Here is a 20655-nt window from a genome sequence, read left to right as displayed (position 1 = left end):
AACTGTTTCAGAGCATTTTCTGCCATCTTGAATTATTTAGTTGACAGAGCAGCCAGCAAACATCACTGTGCATCTCTACTCTGATTGGCAGTCTCCATGTGCTTCCCATCATCCCTCGCAAAAGTCGGGGGAAGCCCCACGTGATCTATGGCATCACTGAATTTGAATTTTTACTATTTATAATTCATTTTTTTCCTCTACAACTCCAATTTTGATCATATTGGCAATGTCATATTATGAATCACCTGTTTGAAGCGTAATATAAATAAAATTATAGTGATGCCCAAGAAAATCATTTTTGTGACGTAAATCTTAAAATTTTGAATGGCCGTGGAGCTTTAATTAATAATTTTTCTTGCTGTGACTGTGATGTATGCCATCACCTTTAAATGTTGTTGGCTCACAGCTTTGGTCACATTTTGTTGCATTATTCATAATACTACTTATTTGTCTGTGTCTTCCCCACAGTTCATTTGTGCAGTGTAGATGGAGACGATGAAAAACACACGGCCCTGGACCTCAAGTTAGTGTTTCCCTCATAGTAACTTATAGCATTGCGGAGCAGGTAATTTATCATTCCCTACCAGCCGGACCTCCTTTCCCTTCATTACCACTTGGATGAATGATACTGTCAGACATGTCACGTCAACATCCATCCTCTCACTCTGTGTGCTATTTGCCTATCTTGGGGAATCATTACAGCCATTGAACCCATAGTAATCCAAACAGTAGCATTGTTTTAGAGGTGATGCATGCTTTCATGAAGACTTCCAGTGTGCACCTGTGTAGACAGTGTAGTAGTAATTCATTAAGGCAACATAACAGGATTTTGTGTGTGTGTGTGTGTGTGTGTGTGTGTGTGTGTGTGTGTGTGTGTGTGTGTGTGTGTGTGTGTGTGTGTGTGTGTGTGTGTGTGTGTGTGTGTGTGTGTGTGTGTGTGTGTGTGTGTGTGTGTGTGTGTGTGTGTGTGTGTGTGTGTGTGCGCGCGCTGTTGTGCTTTGTAGTCCAGATGAGAGGAGGTTCTGTGTGTTTTCTCTGGCTGCCTCCACAGATGGCAAAGAGATTCTTGGAGGGTGAGTACAATTTGCTTTTATGTTTCACTGCAGAATCTGACAGCTGAAAGCAAGACTGAAGTCTCTTAAAAAAAAAAGTTAATTCAAGAAGCAGTTCTTCTTCTGACAGGCCTTTTTCAGCTGGGTATTAAATAATGTTATATTTGAGTGCTTGAATTTTCAAGGCAACATACCAAATATAAAGCTCACTAAAATCACTCCTACCTGAAAGTGGCAATGACAAAATTATCCAAAAGAAGAATCTTAGTGTTACAGTTTTAACATGATTTATCCATCCACATCTTCCAGTCATACTTTAAACACAAGCATTTGTTTAGTTGTTGTCTTCTCTCCTGTCAGAGCAAATGATGGCTGCCTCTACGTGTTTGATCTGGAGCAGAATAAAAGAACGTTGAAGGTGAGTGTCTCTGTGCATGGACCTTTGTGCTTTTTCTTGTTTTAATTTTGCCTGCTTCTTCATACGGTGCATCCAGAAAGTATTCACAGTGCTTCACTTTTTCCACATTTTGTTGTTACAGCCTTATTCCAGAATGGAATAAATATATTTTCCCTCAAAATTCTTCTTAAAACACCCCATAATGACAACATGAAAAGATGTTTTTTGAATTTTTGCAAATTTATTAAAAATAAAATACCAAGAAATCACATGTACATAAGTACTCACGCATTTTTGCTCAATACTTTGTTGATGCACCTTTGGCAGCAATTACAGCCTCAGGTCTTCTTGAATATGATGCCACACGCTTGGAGCACTCATCTTCGGGCAGCTTTGTCCATTCCTCTTTGCAACACATGTGAAGCTCCATCAGGTTCGATGGGGTACATCGGTATAAAGCAGTTTTCATATCTCTCCAGAGATGTTCAATCTGATTCAAGTCTGGGCTCTGGCTGGCCCACTCAAGGATATTCAGAGAGTTGTCCTGAAGCCACTCCTTGGCTGTGTGCTTAGGGTCATTGTCCTGTTGAAAGGTGAACCGTTGCCCCAGTCTGAGGTCGAGCGCTCTGGAGCAGGTTTTCATCCAGGATGTCTCTGCCTCTGTTTATCTTTCCTTCAATCCTGACTAGTCTCCCAGTTCCTGCCACTGAAAAACATCCCCACAGCCTGATGCTGCCACCACCATGCTTCACTGTAGGGATGGTGCCTGGTTTTCGCCAAACAATGACACCTGGCATTCACACTAAAGAGTTTAATCTTTGTCTCATCAGACCAGAGAATTTTGTTTTGCATAGTCTGAGAGTCCTTCAGGTGCCTTTTGGAAAACTCCAGGTGGGCTGCCATGTGCCTTTTACTAAGGGCCCCTTCACACATAGTACAAATAAGCACAAATCAGGGTGAATCATAGTGAAATAGCTCGTATGAGCGAACCACGACAGCATCAAGCCGATGTCAGGGGGGACACATGGTCGGGAAGGCATGAACGATCCTGCTGCGACAGTTTCATGCAAAACCATCACAGCAGGAAGACAGTGAAAGCAGCCAGAGCATGCTTAAACACATCAGGCAGCTGCTGTGGAAAAAAAAATACATGTCACCCACGGGATTTGAACCTGCCTGCAATTTACAAAAGCTCTGATTGCCAGCCAGAAACTTTACCACTGCGCTACTATCGCTGTCCTATAAAAGGTGCGTAAAACTGCCTGAAATCAACAAGGAGATAGACGTATTAAAAAAAAAAAACACACACACACCATAAAAAACACCACATTTTATTGAATCCCTCTTATCAGCAGACAATACAAGTATGAACCATGACTCATGGTCACAGACATACAGTCACAAAATGACATGAATGGAGCAGTGCGATCTTATCATGTACACATCTACTGGCCTGGGGTGTCCAGCCGTTCCCGTGTGGGTGTCCGGCCCGAAACGCGTGTCCTGTGGATGGCGTGCCGCAGGACAGACACCTCGTCATGTGGAACAGAGCTCACGTGGGTGATGTGACATTCAGGTCGCCTGCTGCGTGTTATGATCTGAAGGTCCGTTTCACCTGGGGCAGCCTGTCAGTGTGCGCGCCGTGCGCTTGCTCACTGCAACACGTTGCAATGGCGATACATGTTTTTGTGTATGTCTACGTGAGGACAGCAAGCAGACATACGCGCATCACAGTGGACAGTTGTAAGGTCATGTCCATCCAAACACTGTTCGTGTTCAGAACCAGAGATCTCAACAGCAGCTGCTGTTGGTGGACACGCCCCCTGTCAGTCAGTGCACACACAAACGTGTCACTCTGTTATGTGATCATTATTTTTTTAGTTATTTGTTATGTAATTGTGTATGTAGGTAGTGTAGTACTTATTAATATACCTGTCCTGGCTGTGGTCGCTGTGTTTGTAATGTGACACGTCCTGCGCATCCCGCTTCCCCTACACGTGTCATATGTGTGTGTGTGTGTGTGTGTGTGTGTGTGTGTGTGTGTGTGTGTGTGTGTGTGTGTGTGTGTGTGTGTGTGTGTGTGTGTGTGTGTGGTTTTGGGGGGGAGACACACGCACACACGTACGAGACACATGCACCACAAATTTCACATCCAGCTCGAAAGTGATCTTCTGCTGACTGTTTTCGTGCTAACAGCGCGAATGGCCACACATTTTATAAGTGTCAAGCAAGCATGGTTGATGTTTGTGTGTCAGCTGGAATTTGGCCAGCACCTGCCACGAGAGGGATCGAATGGGCTCTCACAGGGCACACTCTGTCTTTCAGCTGCTGGTGTGCACAGATAGTTGTAGTGACAGCTGTACACAGATTGCATACGTTTCCTGCTTCATGCATTGTCCTTCCGGAAGGTTCTTCTCTCTCCACAGAGGAATGCTGGAGCTCTGACAGAGTGACCGGTGAGTTCTCGGTGACTTCCCTGACTTAAGAAACCTTCTTTCCCCGATCGCTCAGTTTAGACAGTTTGCCAGCTCTAGGAAGAGTCCTGGTGGATCCGACCTTCTTCTTTTTGTGGACGATGAAGGCCACTGTGCTCATTGGGACCTTCAAAGCAGCAGAAATGTTTCTGTACCCTTCCCCAGATTTGTGCCTCGAGAAAATGCTGTCTTGGAGGTTTACAGACAATTCCTTTGACTTCATGATTTGCTTCATACTCTGACATGCACCTTCAACTGTGGGACCTTATATGTAGACAGGCGTGTGCCTTTCCAAATCATGTCCAATAACTGAATTTACCCCAGGTGGACTCCAGTTAAGCTGTAGAAACATCTCAAGGATGATCAGTGGAAACAGGATGCGCCTGAGCTCAATTTTGAGTTTCATGGCAAAGGCTGTGAATACTTATGTACACGTGATTTCTTAGTTGTTGCTTTGTTTTTTATTGCAAAAAAAAAAACTTGTTCACATTGTCATTATGGGTTATTGTGTGTAGAATTTTGAGTGGAAAAAATGTATTTCATCCATTTTGGAATAAGGCTGTAACCTAACAAAATGTGGAAAATGTGAAGCATTGTGAATACTTTCCAGATACACCGTATGTGCCTATTTCTGTTTCTCATGCACTTCCGTGCATTGTCCTGCAGTCAAACTGAGCTGAATTTGAACAAACTTGAAAGGGCTGCTAGGTCACATGAAATTTTGAAGCAGCCCGGTGGGTGTAATGTAGGACCTCCACCTTTCAGAGCTGCGAAGATTGACTTCACCTCCCTGTCTGCCACCATCTGTTTTATTGCTGTCCTTTTCTGTCTGCCATTTTTCTCTGCTGGGCTGCTATGCCTCTGTTTTTTTTTTTTTCTTTTTTTTCATTCTTGCAATTTTATTTCCTCTTAATAGACATAAAAGACATTTTTAAAAAATCTTACTCTTTATATAGACAAGCAGGGGTGGTGTTAGTGCCCACCATGACCCTGCCATTAGCAAACAAGGCTTCATAAATCACATACAAACAAAAGGCCTACTTTATATACATGCCTGATCACAGCTAGAAATACAAAAGAATACCTGCAATTTCATTATGATGTCTACATCATATTACATTAGTTATTCTCAGTGTCGTGTCTTTCTTTAATGGTGAAACCATGAAATACTCATGTGTCCAAAATTTGAAGCAGTTTTTCTTTTACAGCTGTGATCTGAAAGTATTTTGGGGTAGTTGGTGTGACGTGCACGTTGTCATGTACATTGACATATGTAGCACACCAGAGCTTGCTCTTACTTACTGCCCTGCTCATCTGCTCTAAATAAATAAAGATAAAATTGCTTCCATTGTGTTTCACGCTTCTAAACCATAGAGGAGGGAAAAACATCATTGCAATAATCTTTGTCTCACACAGGCAGTCACAGCATCGTTCAAATTCACTCCAACTAGAAGGACAGAATGTGTCTGTTTTTCTTTGTTAGATTGATGCCCATGAGGATGATGTGAATGCGGTGGCGTTTGCTGACGGGTCGTCCCAGCTGCTCTTTTCCGGCAGTGACGATGCATTATGCAAGGTGTGGGACAGACGGACACTGCGGGAGGACAGGCCGCAGCCTGTAGGACAGCTGGCCGGACACAGAGACGGCATCACTTTCATCCACAGCAAGGTGTGTGTATGTGTGTATGTGTTTTACACGGGGCGGTAGAGAGGAATGCTACTAATGTTTTATCAGTCTGTCAATGAAGAGCTCCCAACCTAATTCTGGAAAACACTGTTTTTGTTTGTTCTGCAGCAGAAAGCGATTTCTGCCACTGTTACGTGTAGGGATGGGTATTGATAAGATTTTATTAATGTCGATACCATTATCGATTCCACTTATCGATCCGATTCCTTATCGATTCCCTTATCGATACCTCTTTTGAATTTTCTGTGTACTAAAAGTGGGCTTTACAGGTTTTCTATGTCAACAAAATTTTATTGAGTCTTAAAGTAAATAAATATGAAATTGGTCACTGGATCCTTAAACTCTGGACATAAATAAACTCTACATGGTGGATCCTTGATCTCTGGACATGAATAGAAATAGACAGAATCTGTAGTTTTTGTCAAAACCATTTCCTTTCAAACATTATTGGCATGAATGGCTTTCCATACGTTTGAGCTGAGCTCTTGCAGCTGTGCTGCACATCAGGATGTAATTCATAAAGAATGCAGGACGTCTCATTTTGGGAGGGAAAAAACACTTTAGTCAGTTGTAGTTTATTGTCTGTATTACAGCGTTTGGAAAGAGGTGTCATTTTATTTACAGCGGCGGTTTGTTTTGTAGTTCTTAATTCCAAGCAGATGCTGTCTCGGCAGAGAGCCGCGCAGTGTTTGGAGCTGTGCCAACGGAACGGAGGACGATTCTCGTTTATTGCCCGTAACAAGACAAGAGTGCCAGTTAGTGACTTTAATACACACAAAAGTGACACAATTAACATATTTTAATGGCTTTGAGAGGGGTTAAGAAGCAGGCTTGATGCTTCTGAAGAGCAGCGAATCAAAGAACCAACGATCCAGCGGATCGAAGCATTGCTTCATTGGTTCACGCTTCAAAGTGGAGTCGCACTGCAGAAGCGGTTGATTACAGAACCGCTGCAGGGTCTGTAATCAACATAGAAAAATAATAATTTTCCCGACAAACACCCTCAAAAACAACGGTCACTAGGAATAAGGGAGTCGTTAAGCAAAAAGACTTTTGATATCGGTGGATCGAATAATTTCTTAACGATACCCGAAAAGAACCAGTTCTCGATGCCCATCCCTAGTTACGCGTGGCTTGAAGACTTAACAAATCCAAGTCACATGACATAACTAAACTTTGCCACTTGTGATGAACTGTGGGCCACGACTGGAGTTTTTTATTTTCTGGAAGCTTTCTTCCATCATCTCTGTGCTGCATGATTGGAAATTCTTTGTTATATTTTGTTTATTTGATCTTTGTTATTATGAGAATGATCAAAGCAGTGGGTCACCCCTCTGAGTCTGGTCTGCTTGAGGTTTCTTCCTAAAAAAAAAAAAAAAAAAAAACACCCAGGGGAGTTTTTCCTTACCACTGTTTTCTGCGTACATGCTTCCTCAGTGGTGTTGGTAAGGTTAGACTTTACCCCTGTGAAGCACCCTGAGGCCAGCTATGTTGTGATTAATTGCTATGTAAATAAACTGAATTTATTAAACTGAACATTTATTTCAGACTAAAACAAAAGTGAGCTGTGGAGAGTCCCAGCTAACTGAGCAGAAGCAATGTGCCCAGGTACCTCTACTCTGCTAATCAGCAGATCTCTCCTCCCAACTACTGGACTCGTATAATTATAGCACAATGAAGCCATGCAGCCATGGCACCCACAGACTAGTAAACACCTGGAGCCCATAAAACTCTGTAGAAGCATAACACAAATTGGGTCTATGCACAAAGACACAAATGTGCATACACCTTGTTTTCACCAGAGTTTTAAAGCCATGTGTACAAAAGGTTCTCCTTTATAAATCTCAGTGGTTATGGAAGTGCACGGCCTGTTATCCACTCCCAACTTTTTCCGTGAATGAATATAGACACAACCTCCACAACCTCATCATTTACATTTTCAACCTGTTACTTGAAAGACAGATCCATTCTGGCACATATCAGAGAACAGCACGAAAGTAGAAGAAACAGTTTTACACAGAATGTGTAACTGACACACAGGCCTTGAAGAGGTGGAAAAACGGTAAATGGGCTGCATCCTACTCATTCTCACATACACTCAATCATCAATATCAGTGTGTTGCCACGCAAGACTCTCACCTGCACACTAGGATTCAATTTAATTTATTTCAATTTATTTCATTTATATAGCGCCAAATCCCAACAAAGCTGCCTCCAGGTGCTTCACACAAGTAATGTTTAACCTTACCAAAATCAAATCAAATCAATTTTATTTATATAGCGCCAAATCACAACAGACAGTTGCCCCAAGGCTGTTTATATTGTAAGGCAAAAGCCATACAATAATTACAGAAAAACCCCAACGGTCAAAACGACCCCCTGTGAGCAAGCACTTGGCGACAGTGGGAAGGAAAAACTCCCTTTTAACAGGAAGAAACCTCCAGCAGAACCAGGCTCAGGGAGGGGCAGTCTTCTGCTGGGACTGGTTGGGGCTGAGGGGAGAGAATCAGGAAAAAGACATGCTGTGGAAGAGAGCAGAGATCAATCACCAATGATTAAAAGCAGAGTGGTGCATACAGAGCAAAAAGAGGTGAATAAAAAGAAACACTGGGTGCATCATGGGAAACCCCCCAGCAGTCTAAGTCTATAGCAGCATAACCAAGGGATGGTTCAGGGTCACCTGATCCTGCCATAACTATAAGCTTTACCAACCCCTAGAGCAAGCACACAGGTGACAATGGTAAGGAAAAACTCCCTCTGATGATTTGAGGAAGAAACCTCAAGCAGACCAGACTCAGAGAGGTGACCCACTGCTTAGTCCATTCTTACAGTTACAAGGTTTGTCTAAAGCTGAAGAAACAGAAAACAGAAAAACCAGAATAACATTAATACCAAAACAAATTGCATTAATTGAGATCAGAATAGAATAGAATAGAAGCTTTATATGTCATTGTACACATACGAAATTAGGAGTTCCTCTCCACAACCTGAGTTTGTGAATAAGAAAAGATAAAAAGAAGCCATAACCTGTGACTTGTAAATAATTTATCAGACCAAGTGAAAAAAATGTGATTATATAAATGAATGAAGATATGTGCAAAGCTATTTAAACAAATAAGCATACATACAAATATATATTCTAGATAAGGTGCACACAGTCATTGTCAGGGTGTCGTGCAGCGCCTTGGGATGTGGGCCAGCATCCATTCATCACGTCATCATTTAGCAGTACATTGCAAAAGCAGACTGCAGTGTGCTGCATCAGCTTCAGCAAGGGCATCTCATGGTCAGTCCAGCACCCTGTGGTGCGCAGCCGTCAGCTTTGCCCGATGTTGTCAGTGCCTCGGACGGAGAGAAAAAGAGCAGAATCTGTCGGCCGGAAATAACTACACCTAAGGTATGACTTCATCAACAGTAAATCGACAGGAAAGCAGAGAAAATACTAAGGTGATGGCTGACCGCCAGCCCTAAGCTTCACTAACCGACCTAGAATTTAGATGTCACGAGGCCAAGACCTGTTCCATTGCTAATAAGATGAGTTAGAGGGATAGGAAGCAAAGTTCCATACAATGCCAGTATGCTAGCTACGCGAGAGGGAGAATGGATGCGTCTTAAGTCTGGACTTGAAAGTCTGTACAGAATCTGACTATTTTGTCTCCATAGGGAGATTATTCCACAAGACGGGCATGGTAAGAGAAGGCTGTGTGACCCACAGACTTTTTATTCACCCTAGGGACACAAAGTAGTCCTGACACCCAGATGTAGGGTTTAATTAGGTCAGCTAAGTAGGGAGGTGCTAGTCCGTGAATCATTTTTATAGGTTAGTAACAGAACCTTAAAATCCGACCAGACAGAGCAGGTGAACAGACTCTAAAATCGGTGTAATGTGGTCAAATCTTCGGCTTTTTGTCAAAACTCTGGCAGCGGGATTAACTTGGAGATTAAGAACCTTGCTCAAATGAGTTTCTTGTCTGTTATGCTGCATTTACACATAACGATAAGTCACAAATGCCACGAAGTATACGTTCTTGGCCGCTGATCACGAATGTGATTATTCGGGGCAGAGGCGTCAGGTGTCCTCAGGAACTGTTGCAACCTGTTACCACACGTTACGATTAATGGCATGTGTTGCTGGAGAATTATCAGGAACCATTACGAACGGTCAAGAATAATGTTCCGCGTTGTTGCGCGCTATTGCGCGTAACAGTGCATCGTTAAGTTGAGGTGAATTGTCTCCACACACACCCATATTCATCCAACCGTTGCTAACAATTCAGATCGCTCCAGTTTTTCAGCAGAACTTTGTGACTGCATGCGTAGTTGGGCTCTGTGCCATGGAGTGGTGCAGAGAGGACGAGGAGGAGGAGAGGGTCAGAGCCAGAAGTGTGGCTTCATGCGGCTCTCGTCTCGCGCATTTTCCCAAACATCAAACACATGCAGCAGGTGGAACACCTGCAGGAGCGCGCTGAAGAGCACTGAAATGAGACTTTTAGCCGACTTGGTGTCAGCAATCAACCTGAATGCGGTGCAGCAGGGTTTAATTGTGCACATCTTCTTCCTCAGCCGGACTGGAGGAGGTGCAGAGATGTCTGGCTGCACGTGAGTCTCGCTCCTCTGGTTCCTCTGACTGAGACTCATTCTCCCGCTCATCGGTTACAACAGCAGGTGGAACACCTGCAGGAGCGTCCTGAGGAGCTTCAGCAGGAACTGTGGAACAACACTTGGCTGACTTTGCGTCACTGTTCCTCTTCGGCATACTGCATTAAACTGAACGCTGTGGAGCCGAGTTTAATTGTGCGCACGTGACAGAAAACTGATTCGTCGTGGTGCGCAGTGAAATATGACGCCGCGTTACAAGTCGTGTCAAAACTTGATAGTTTCCGTGTCACTTCGTAATAATGCGTGACAGTCCGGGCTCCAAGAACCATCACAGGAACCACTACAAACGTTGTCACGTTCTATTAAGGATCAGTACTCATCAAGATGGATCAACATGCTCAGTTGTGACCTCCACGACGTGAGACGAAATAAGGGTGGTGCGTGACATTCCTGGAAGATTTTTTGACAGGCAAAAACATGCTCCACGAATATCAAGAATATCACCCACCAACACGCACTATTAAGAAACCTATTCACATGCGTTAAGTCTCATTAAGAATGTCAGGAATGTGTCACGAATGACAGAAAAATTACATTCGTAACACGTCTTGCTTATGTGTAAACGCACCATAAGACAATTGAACTGAGGATCCTGAAGGTCGCCACCACCCCAAAAACAAATGCATGTTGTGAGAAAAGGAAACGTGTGGTTCATTTGAAAAGTCACTCAATGAGGAAAATGGACAATGCAGTTGGCTCATGCACTACTGTACATAATGTCAATAAAAGTATGGGAAAAAGTTTAGTTAACTCCGTTATTTAGTTAACTCAACTTTTTACATATCTTTTTGTGAATTTTAAGCAATTTATCATTTGTGTGTGTGTGTGTGTGTGTGTGAGAACAGATTATGTTGTACTGAAAATTAAATACAGGCTCTGACACTGACTGCTTTGTTTTATGCTAACTTATGTCTGGCCTTATTTTATTTTTCCTCTTCATGATATCCAGCTTGAATTGCTCTGAAAATGCATGTGTTCTAAAGAATGCATGAGGTACACAAGTTCTCACCACACAGTCTTCTTTTATAAATTCCAATTCTTGTGTGGGAAAAGTTACATTTTTGTGCTTCTGCATCATTGACGGCCCTGCTCTGATGACAAGCACATAGTTTTTCAACCTGCATGGATTAATATTCAGATACGCCTCACATAAGCAGTTTCACCACACACATACACTATGCTTACCGTGAAATTAAACTGAACATTAACTAACATTATACAAAATAAGAGTTGGTTGCTGGTCTCTACTGGTGTCCTGTGACACATTGGTGCTGATCTGTTAACTCAACAGAAAATTGGTTCTGCTTTCTCAAAGGGAAGGACAGATGATATTCTAGTTCTTATGTCCAAAACATGTCCATATTTATGTAAGCAAATAAATCCAACCCACTTTACGCCCTGTGCCCTGTTTTGGTCTCACATTACATACCCTCCAAATAGCAAAGAAGAGCTAGACACAACCCCAAAGGTGCTGACACTGTGTGCCATAAATCATCAAGCTCGGTCATGAAGAGTGTTTTCACACCTAGGTTGTTAGGAATATTTTGGTGGTGGCGTTTTGTTTTTTTTTTTTTGTTTTTTTGGCAGGGGGGATTGATGAGAATTGCATTTCCTATCAAATTCTGTAACATCTTATGGAATACTCACTGTAAGCCCAGGTGCCTTGAATCGTGCCAAAGCACGACTGTCCCTTCGTCCCAGTAGCCTGCACTCACACTTCACTCCACATTTGATGCTGAGCCCGTCTACATCAACACAACACAGCTTTTGTTTTGAATAAGCATGCTCTCCCACACACCACAAGAATGGCATGTGCCAGACATGTTTCCAAATCCCTCCTTTTTAGCCCCTCCTTTTTTTCTGTGAGATCAACACTACCACTACAGATATATCAAGTAAAACAATAACCAATGAACAAAAGCCAAATATGTAAGTAACTGAAGTAATCAAACCCAAGTTAATAATCACCATAGTCCATAAAACAAAACATCCAAATCATTCAAAATGATATAAGCAAACGTAAGTCATACAAAAGTATAGAAAACATCAAGAGTGGTTCTCTCTGCATCGTTTACAACAAGGGTTCTCAATCTGGTCCTCAAGGACCCCTGAACCTGCACATTTTCCATCTCTCTCTGCTCTGCTACAAGCTGATTTGCTAATTCAGGTGCACAGCCAATCAACAGGCAGTCAACTAAGCACCGGCGTGCTCGCCGCTCCTTTATCGGAGTCCCTTTGTTGTGAGTGTTTGTTCATTCGGAATGACAGGTCAGCGCACCTGCCAGCGTGGACACATCTATCAACTCACTTATTCTCCTCCAAGGCATTCGGAACACCTTGGACCTCCCGAGACTACCGCAGCAGTAGGGTGAGGACCGCCAGCCCCCACTACTCCATGGGATCCTTCTTTTCCTCTTGAGCCAGATTTCAAACCAGCCTGAGGTGACGGATGGCATCTTGTCATGTGAGCCCATTCCGCTTTTCCGTCCACCTTTACAGCTGTCCTTGTCACCACCAGAACCTGGTATAAGTATGGACCTTTTTTTCACCTGGGAGACAAAGATACTTTGTCGAGAGACTTGATTAGCACATAATGGAAATGGATGAATGGGTTCATTTGAGGGCCTTTGAAGTCTCCTCAATACCTGTAGAGGAAGATGGATACCTGCTTTTCCCAAATCTCTGACAATAGGTTCGATACCTTTACAATAACATTTGTTCACCATAAACTATAAATTATGAGTATTTTTAGTTTAATTAAATTTAATAATTTAACTGGACTGCTGCATTTGCTTGGTTCAGTTGGTTTAGAACAGAGAGCTATCAGCCTCCCAGGAGAATGATTGTCTCAGACATGTGCCATCTATCGTTGTCCATGGGTCCACACAGACATCTGATCTGGGTGATTTTGGACCTGAAATTAAACTTTATTTAAGGTTATGTTTTCTGTCAACTGTCAAGTTTTTTTCCCTTTATATGCTAAGCTGCCTTATTGAGTGTAAGAAGTCACAACTAGGCATGTGGAGATTAATCGATACAAATCGGTATCTAGATACAAGCGTGTGCAATCGATTCAATTGACGGGTGAAATCGTGTTGTATTGCTCACTGCCTGCTTGAATCTATTTTTTTTCCAAGGCACATTGAATGCACCACGGACAGTTCGGGACACCAGAGTGCCCATTGTTTTTGAGGGTGTTTATTGAGAAAATGATTATTTCTCTACGTTGATTGCAGACTACAGCAGGTCTGCTTGAAACTTGAAGCACCGAAGCAGCGCTTCAACCCGTTGTTCACTGGTTCTCTGCTTCGCTGGTTCTCAGAAGCCGCAAGTCCACTGGTGTGAGCACCAGCCGGTGCATGAACTGAAGTTGTCCATCAGGTAAAGGAAATAACACTAATAATAATAATAATATCCTCTGTTTTGTGGGACTAAGTGCACAGCTCCAAAGAGCCGCGCAGATTTCGGTCAGAATTAATAACTTCAGTGCAAATCGCCGTTTTAAATCAAACGACACCTCTTTCCAAACATTACAATACAAACCATGAACTACAACCAACCAATACTGGGGTTTTTTTTCCCCCAAAATGAGACGTCCTGCATTTTTTATGAATTACAGCCTGACGTGCAGCACAGCCGGGTGCAAGAGAACAGCTCAGAATCTATGGAGTTACAGTTGTATCATTCATATCTGAAAGGAGATGCTTTTGATAAAAACTACAGATTTTGTTCATTTCTCTTAATGTCCAGAGATCTAGGATCCACCATGTACATCAAGGATCCAGTGACTATGTACAGAATTTATTGATTTTTATTTATGTCCATAAATAAAGGATCCAGTGACCAATTTCATATTTACTTATTTTACTTTTAGTACACAGAAAATTCACAAGCGGTATTGATAAGGGAATCGATGAAGAATCGGATCAGTAAGCGGAATCGATAATGGCATCGATATCGATAAAATCTTATCAATACCCATCATTAATCGTATTGCACCAAATCGCATCGTATCGCATTTTGAGGAATTGAATCGCCATCAAATACATATCAAATTGCATCAAATCGGGAACAGGGGTGGATCGTATTGTCATGTATCGCCATATGTATCGTATCACTGGTAGTGTATTGAGGTGCTTATTGAATCGTTGTCAGTGATGAGATTCACATGCCTAGTCAGAACCTTTCTCTCTGACTTCAGTGTTTAATCACACTTTGTTCCTAAACAACCCCGATATGACAGGAGCTGCAGATACCAAACATTCCAAAGTGCAGAATCATGTGTTCACAAACAATGTAACAACACGCACCTAAGCATTTAACAATATTCAGCTGTGAATATGTAAAATACACATTCATATAATGCTTTAGACACAGAATAAGAACACAGAACACACAACCACCAACATTCAGTTTAAAAGTAAGGCTGTCTTTTGTCCTGTCTGGATAAAGTCTGTCAATTTATTTGTAAATTTACATACATTTTCACACCTATTGAAGTCTTTACCATCAGAAATTGAATCCCAAACAGAAATAAAGAGAATTAGTTTGAAAAATAAACATTGGCTCAAGCAGCAGCAGAAATATGAACATTAATTTCTCTCGTCATTTTCAATACAATAGCACTTGACCAGTATTTAATGTTAAATTTAAGTTGTTTTAATTTGTAATTTACAACTGCACTGTTTATTTATTCATTCGTTGTATTATTCACTGTATTTGTATCAATGAATTGTATTATTTACTTGTATGTTTTTATTAGAGCCCGACCAGGGACAAGACTGCAGTCAGCTGAAGCTCAGCGTCTTATATGCATTATGTTTTCTCATTCTTTGCGATGATGTTTTATGTACTGTCCCTGTTAAATAAACGTTACACTATTTTGTATTACATTAAACAATATTTTGAAAACTGATCTACAGGTACCAACACCTGTCTATAGCTTTGGCAGTTTGGCATATGTACAAAATCTATTTGCTTATTTCCAGAAGGACCTGATGGTGGTTCTAAATGATCATACTTTTTTGTTTTGGTGGCATGTCATGCATCTATCTCTAAGCATCTGTGAAGGTTTTTGTGATACCTGACACAAATCATTGCGAACGAATTCATTGCGAACAAATTATCTGATTCACATCCCCCCTTGTCCTACATGTGAATGCCTGTGTGTGCAACATTACTGTACTAACACATAGAGGAGAGAACATGGAGGATGACCCTCGGGCTGTATGTCACAAGCCAGACCTTGAGCCACATACACATCCTCCGCATACCCAAATAGCTATTCTGTGATTGTCAGAGCGGTCTTGCATTTCCACGACATCATGAAAAGAAGGAACATCTTTTGGATCCGCATGTAGAGCGGAAAGAAGCTGGGGCCCCATGAGGGAAGAGGAAAGCGCTGTTAGTTTGGAAGCAGCATCTGCCAGCGCATTTCCTTTTGAAACAGGATCAGAAGCTGAAGAATGAGTAGCACAGTCAATAATTGCTAAACACGATGGTAACATAATGACTTCCAATAGTCCAGCTACCAAAGTATGATGTTGAATAGGTTTTCCAGAAGAAGTAGGAAACCCTCTCATTTGTCCACAGCTGGTCAAAGGCATGGGCAACACCAAATGCATATCTGGAATAATTATAAATGTTGGCTTTCAATTCAACTGCAAGTGCTGACGTACCAGCAGGTAAAGTTCCAGCATTTACCACTTCCCAATCACTTACAACTGCATATCCAGCCAGATGTGTATCATCGCTGGGTTTGCAAGCCAAATGTCAGTGTAAAGAATCATGTTCTCATTGTCATTTGGTGTCTGTTGCCAGTCTGGCATCGGAGATGTATTTATTCCAATGGTGGCAACATAGTCATGATCATCAGCCTCCACCAGAGGTGGAGTAGCTGGATTTAAAACAAAATGTGGATTGAAAGAATGATAGCCTCATCTCCTGAGTGCCTTCCCGCTGTTAACAGCAGAAGTGTTCAATATGTGTAAGACTGCATGCCGTACCTGTACTACTACACAATCATGAGCCAATACGATGGGTGATGATTTGTCAATCATAGTGGCCACAGTGGCCACAGATCAAACAACGAGCCATTCCAAGGACTATTGGGGAGAGCCTCATAAGGTAACGCACAACAGGACGGCAATGTGACTTATGTTTCCGCCTCTAACGACATCCTCCTATTCACCCATGTGAAGATGGAATCGCTGACTATAATTAATCCAAGTGCTGGTTCTGAAATTAGCGCCTGTTTGTGATCCTCAAAAGCCGTCTGCATTGTCTCTGTTCATTCGACATTGTTGGGGCCAATCAACACAGAGTCCATAGCAGTATTCATTCTCAGGAGAGATCTCTCAGGAGATAACGGCACTGCAAATGTCCTAGATATGTCACTTGAGGCAAACAAAACTGCAGTTTGGCCAAAGATGCTCTATGACCAAATTGAGCCAGTCTTTTCAAGAGCAAGATGGAATCAGTCCAGCAAGCTTCTGTGGATGGAGAAGCTTTCAAAAGATCATCAGCATACTGAAGAAGGGTGCATTCACCTGGAAGCTGCAAGTCTTCTGGATCACATTTTACTACTGCTGTGTAAACCCCAGGACTCTCCACAAATCCCAGAACCAACCTTGCCCATGGCTATTGTTTACCCTTACAATGAATGCAAACATACTGGCTGTATGCAATGGAATAAAAAACTGAATATATCTCCACGGCTCTGCAGCCTGTACTGTTTGAAGGTGATACAGCCAGAATTGAGTTTGCATCTGGAACAATTGATGTTGTGGGCACAATACTATTGTTAATAACTGTGTAATAGCCTGCATATCTTGAACAGATCTCCACCTGTGTGGTCTACCTGGTTTTGGAATTGGCAAAATAGGTGTTACGAGGACTGAAGTTTCAATTAACACATCTTGCTCAATTAAGGACCTGATTACTTCTAATAATAATAATAGTAATTCCATCAATAGCTTTTGGGGATGAATTGTATTGTTGTATAAATTGAACTGTATTGTTTAAATCCTTGACAATTTTGCATTAGGTTTTACTGTAACTCTATGTGGCATAACTGATGTTATCAGGTCAACATGATTGATTGCTTGATTTATTTATTGATTGATTTTTCTTGGCCCATAAGCCGGTCGGCACCTCAGTTATCAAATTAGTTGTTGGATGACAAACTTGCTCATTTGCTTTACTGTTGATATTGTTGCTCCACCATCAACCAGAATATCAATTGTCATATCATTAACTTCAGTTGACATTATTGGTTCTGCTTTAGGTGCTTCGGTAGTACCTCCTTGTTGATTTGAGTTGTTGCTATACACCTGTTAACTCGTCTGTTTATTAGAAGGACATGGATTACGACTGGAAAATGTTTTCTTTTTAAAATAGCATCTGAATAGTGTTCCAAAATTTTCTCTCCATGCTTCAACAGCTATTTAACAGGCATTTGCAATGTTTGGCCTTATATTTTGCAGAAATATGTGAATGACAAAGAGCTTGTTACCATTTCTAGTTAGGCCCACATGGTTGTTCCATACTGTTGTAAACCGGTGAATGAACTGTGAGAGTGACTCTTTGCTTTGCTGCACGCACTGAACAATTTGTGAAAAGCTGTTGCATTGCACACATTTTGTGATAGCATCTTTAGTGTTACCACCAAGCCACACAGTCATTGCTGTGTTGTCGGCCCTCTGGTCATCGTCAGTATCATCAGGGAATTCAAATGTTGACTGACCACTCATCATCATAAATAATAGTTATCAGTTGTTTAACATCAGGTATCAGGCAGTTATAGATAGTGCATACTTGCTTCAGACAAATCATGTAATCAACTAGACATTTGATGTGTTCTTTATCATCTCCTTCCCAAATACATAAGTAATTTACAGGGGCATTTTAGGCTGTCCCTCATTCACTGTAGTCTGTGACCAGTTTCACCTTATCAGCTGAGGTCTGTTTGCCTTTCTGCCTGCAGCCTCTTGTCTGCATTCATTCACAGCAGCAGTCAGACACAGGAATTCATCATCTCCTGTACACTGTAAAAATTATCAGGTTCATTCAACTTAAAACTCAAGTTCATTTGCTGCCTTAAAACATAAGTAATTCAACTTCAAAAAGATCTAACTACCATTTAAAACACACATTATGTTGACACTTTTAAATTTATATTTCATTGAACTGGCTTGCAACCTTGAGTTGAAATGCAAATAACTCATGAAGTTAAGGTGAAATTTCATAACTCATTATGCTAACTGGAAGTAAACTCTAGAAACAAGTTATAGTAACTAATTGAGCTGATCACTTTTAGTGTCGCCCTGTTTCCAGCACGATCTGTCTATATTCTCTAACCGTCTTTTCTCTTTTCTCGATATGTGCTTGTTAGATTTATCTACATGGTTTTGGATACTGTCAAAAAGAGAAATTCTGAAAATCCTCATTCCACAAACAACCCAGAATGCCCCAGCACATACAAGGATTTTGAGCATTAGCAAGATGTCTCTTTATCTATTCATACATCATAGCTTTCACCTTTGCCTCAATACAGTCACGGTGTTTTTGATTAATCTTTATCATTTCAGCTGCCCTAGTCTGCAATGCTGACTCCAAAATAGGCAGATGTCTCTCATCACATTTCTCTGCATATTTCTGAATAGTCTCTCTCAATTTCTGGTTCACCCATTCATGCTGCAGTTCATCCGTTCACCCATGAGCTGCCACCTGCTTCCGTATGCTCATGGACTCAAACATGTAACTCACATCCCAGGAAGGGGGGCACTTATCTGGCAGCAACACACTCTCCACAAACTCCAATTTGCACTCTCTAAGTGAGTTTTCATATGGCCATCTACCTCTTGTCTCAAAAACATTCTTATATCGCTCATTCAGATCTTTGCCTTTCTCTGTTGTTTGCAGCTGCTCTGTATTTACATTTTCCACATCGACATCCACCTCCTTGCTAGATTTCTTGTTAGTTTTAACATTACTGCTAAACTTGGTTGTGGCGGGAGTGGACTGTTGGCTATCCATTTTAATACTAAGCACACTCACCCTTTAGTCAGACACACAACATACACAACAAAGAATGCAACAACAGACATCCACCTCAGTAATTCCCACAGCATCATCTGAAATCTTTTACTGTCCTTAAAATTTCATGAGTCATCACACAGTTTGAGAGAGAGTGAATAATCTGCAGCTTATTTCACTCGTAACTGGTGCCGACGTTTCTGTGCCAGAAGCAAAATAGAAACCAGCTCTCCCCACTGGCATGTACTCATCTTGCAGGTCTTGAATAACAGAAGCAATTTTTCTTCTCACCCCAAGACATCTCCCCTGGTATTCACCACACTTCAGACTTTTGTATTCATGCGGCCACCTCAGTTGCAGAAATGTCTCCATAGGCCCATAGACTGCACAGCCCCTCACCAGACTTTGTCAGGCTACTTATCTGATCTTTGTCAGACTCGTCTGAAATTGGTGACTTTCAGACTACATGGGCTAAGCAAATTGCCTAATCACGATTCCTGCGTGACCCGGATCAGAGTGGAGCGACTGGCTGTGTCACCACACACCGGGCCCACCACTTCCCTTCAGGAATCTAGCAGACGGTCTAATCTCCAACCTAGGCCCCTCATCTCGATTCCTGGATTTCTTTCAAACTCAGTCACTGCACACACAAAGTGGTGTTTAAATTCAATTCACCAAACAGCAAATAGCTTGAAGTACTTTAGTACTTTAATTTAGTACTTGAATTAAGATAGCTCCCTGCTCCTTCAGTCTCATTTCTGGCATCGAACATTGTAAAGATTTGATTCCATTTTAACATTAACCCACATTTTAAGTTCTTTTAGATTTCATCAAACAATGTCATGGCAAGGCAGAATAAAAGAGTCTGCACTTGCCAGTGTTATTATGTTGAAATTCTGTTTGTGACACCAAACTGTTGTGAAATTTCTGTGATGATGTTCAGCATAAAATGAGACCAACAGTGAAGGAGCATTCAGGAGTCAGACATATCGATGCAGAAAGATTTGTTTTTGATCAAACCAGAAACAGATACATCTGGAGATGCCCCAGAAAAGACATAGCATGCAACGTATCGCCCGTGCCTTCTGCTGTTCCATTCTCAGAGACCTATTTTAAGGACCTCCGCCATAACAAAATAAAATCATAATGCAAACATAGCCTTTAGTCAGTCAGGGCCATGATTAGATGTTTAGTCGTAAGTTGGAGGAACGTGAAGTGTTATATCAACAAGGAGGGGGATGACCCTGACCCTGACAACATGAGAAAAACATTAATTTTTCCTCTACAGTACCAGTTTGGGCCCCTTTCGCCTTCAGAACTGCCTTAATTCTTTGTGGCATAGATTCAACA

The 20655-nt window shown here is 41.7% G+C and overlaps 1 protein-coding gene and 1 long non-coding RNA gene across 3 annotated transcripts in view; both read left to right on the top strand.

Annotated features, from left to right (window-relative positions):
- Positions 1-20655, top strand: part of dcaf11 (ddb1 and cul4 associated factor 11) — a 76204-nt gene that overhangs the window by 44160 nt on the left and 11389 nt on the right. For both annotated transcript variants that reach the window (XM_034171260.1, XM_034171252.1), the window contains 4 exons: positions 469-523; positions 1005-1073; positions 1413-1470; positions 5407-5592. In XM_034171260.1, coding sequence (XP_034027151.1) covers positions 469-523; positions 1005-1073; positions 1413-1470; positions 5407-5592 — 368 coding nt within the window. The remainder of the gene's footprint in view (positions 1-468; positions 524-1004; positions 1074-1412; positions 1471-5406; positions 5593-20655) is intronic.
- On the top strand, positions 5599-7663 carry LOC117511259. Its single transcript, XR_004560925.1, has 3 exons — positions 5599-5746; positions 6102-6103; positions 7651-7663. It is a non-coding gene; the product is annotated as an uncharacterized LOC117511259 (long non-coding RNA).

Source organism: Thalassophryne amazonica, chromosome 1 (assembly GCF_902500255.1).
Source record: "Thalassophryne amazonica chromosome 1, fThaAma1.1, whole genome shotgun sequence".
Taxonomy (NCBI): Eukaryota; Metazoa; Chordata; class Actinopteri; order Batrachoidiformes; family Batrachoididae; genus Thalassophryne; species Thalassophryne amazonica.
The sequence above is the reverse complement of the archived record's forward strand: the minus strand, read 5'-3'. Positions and strand labels throughout refer to the sequence as shown.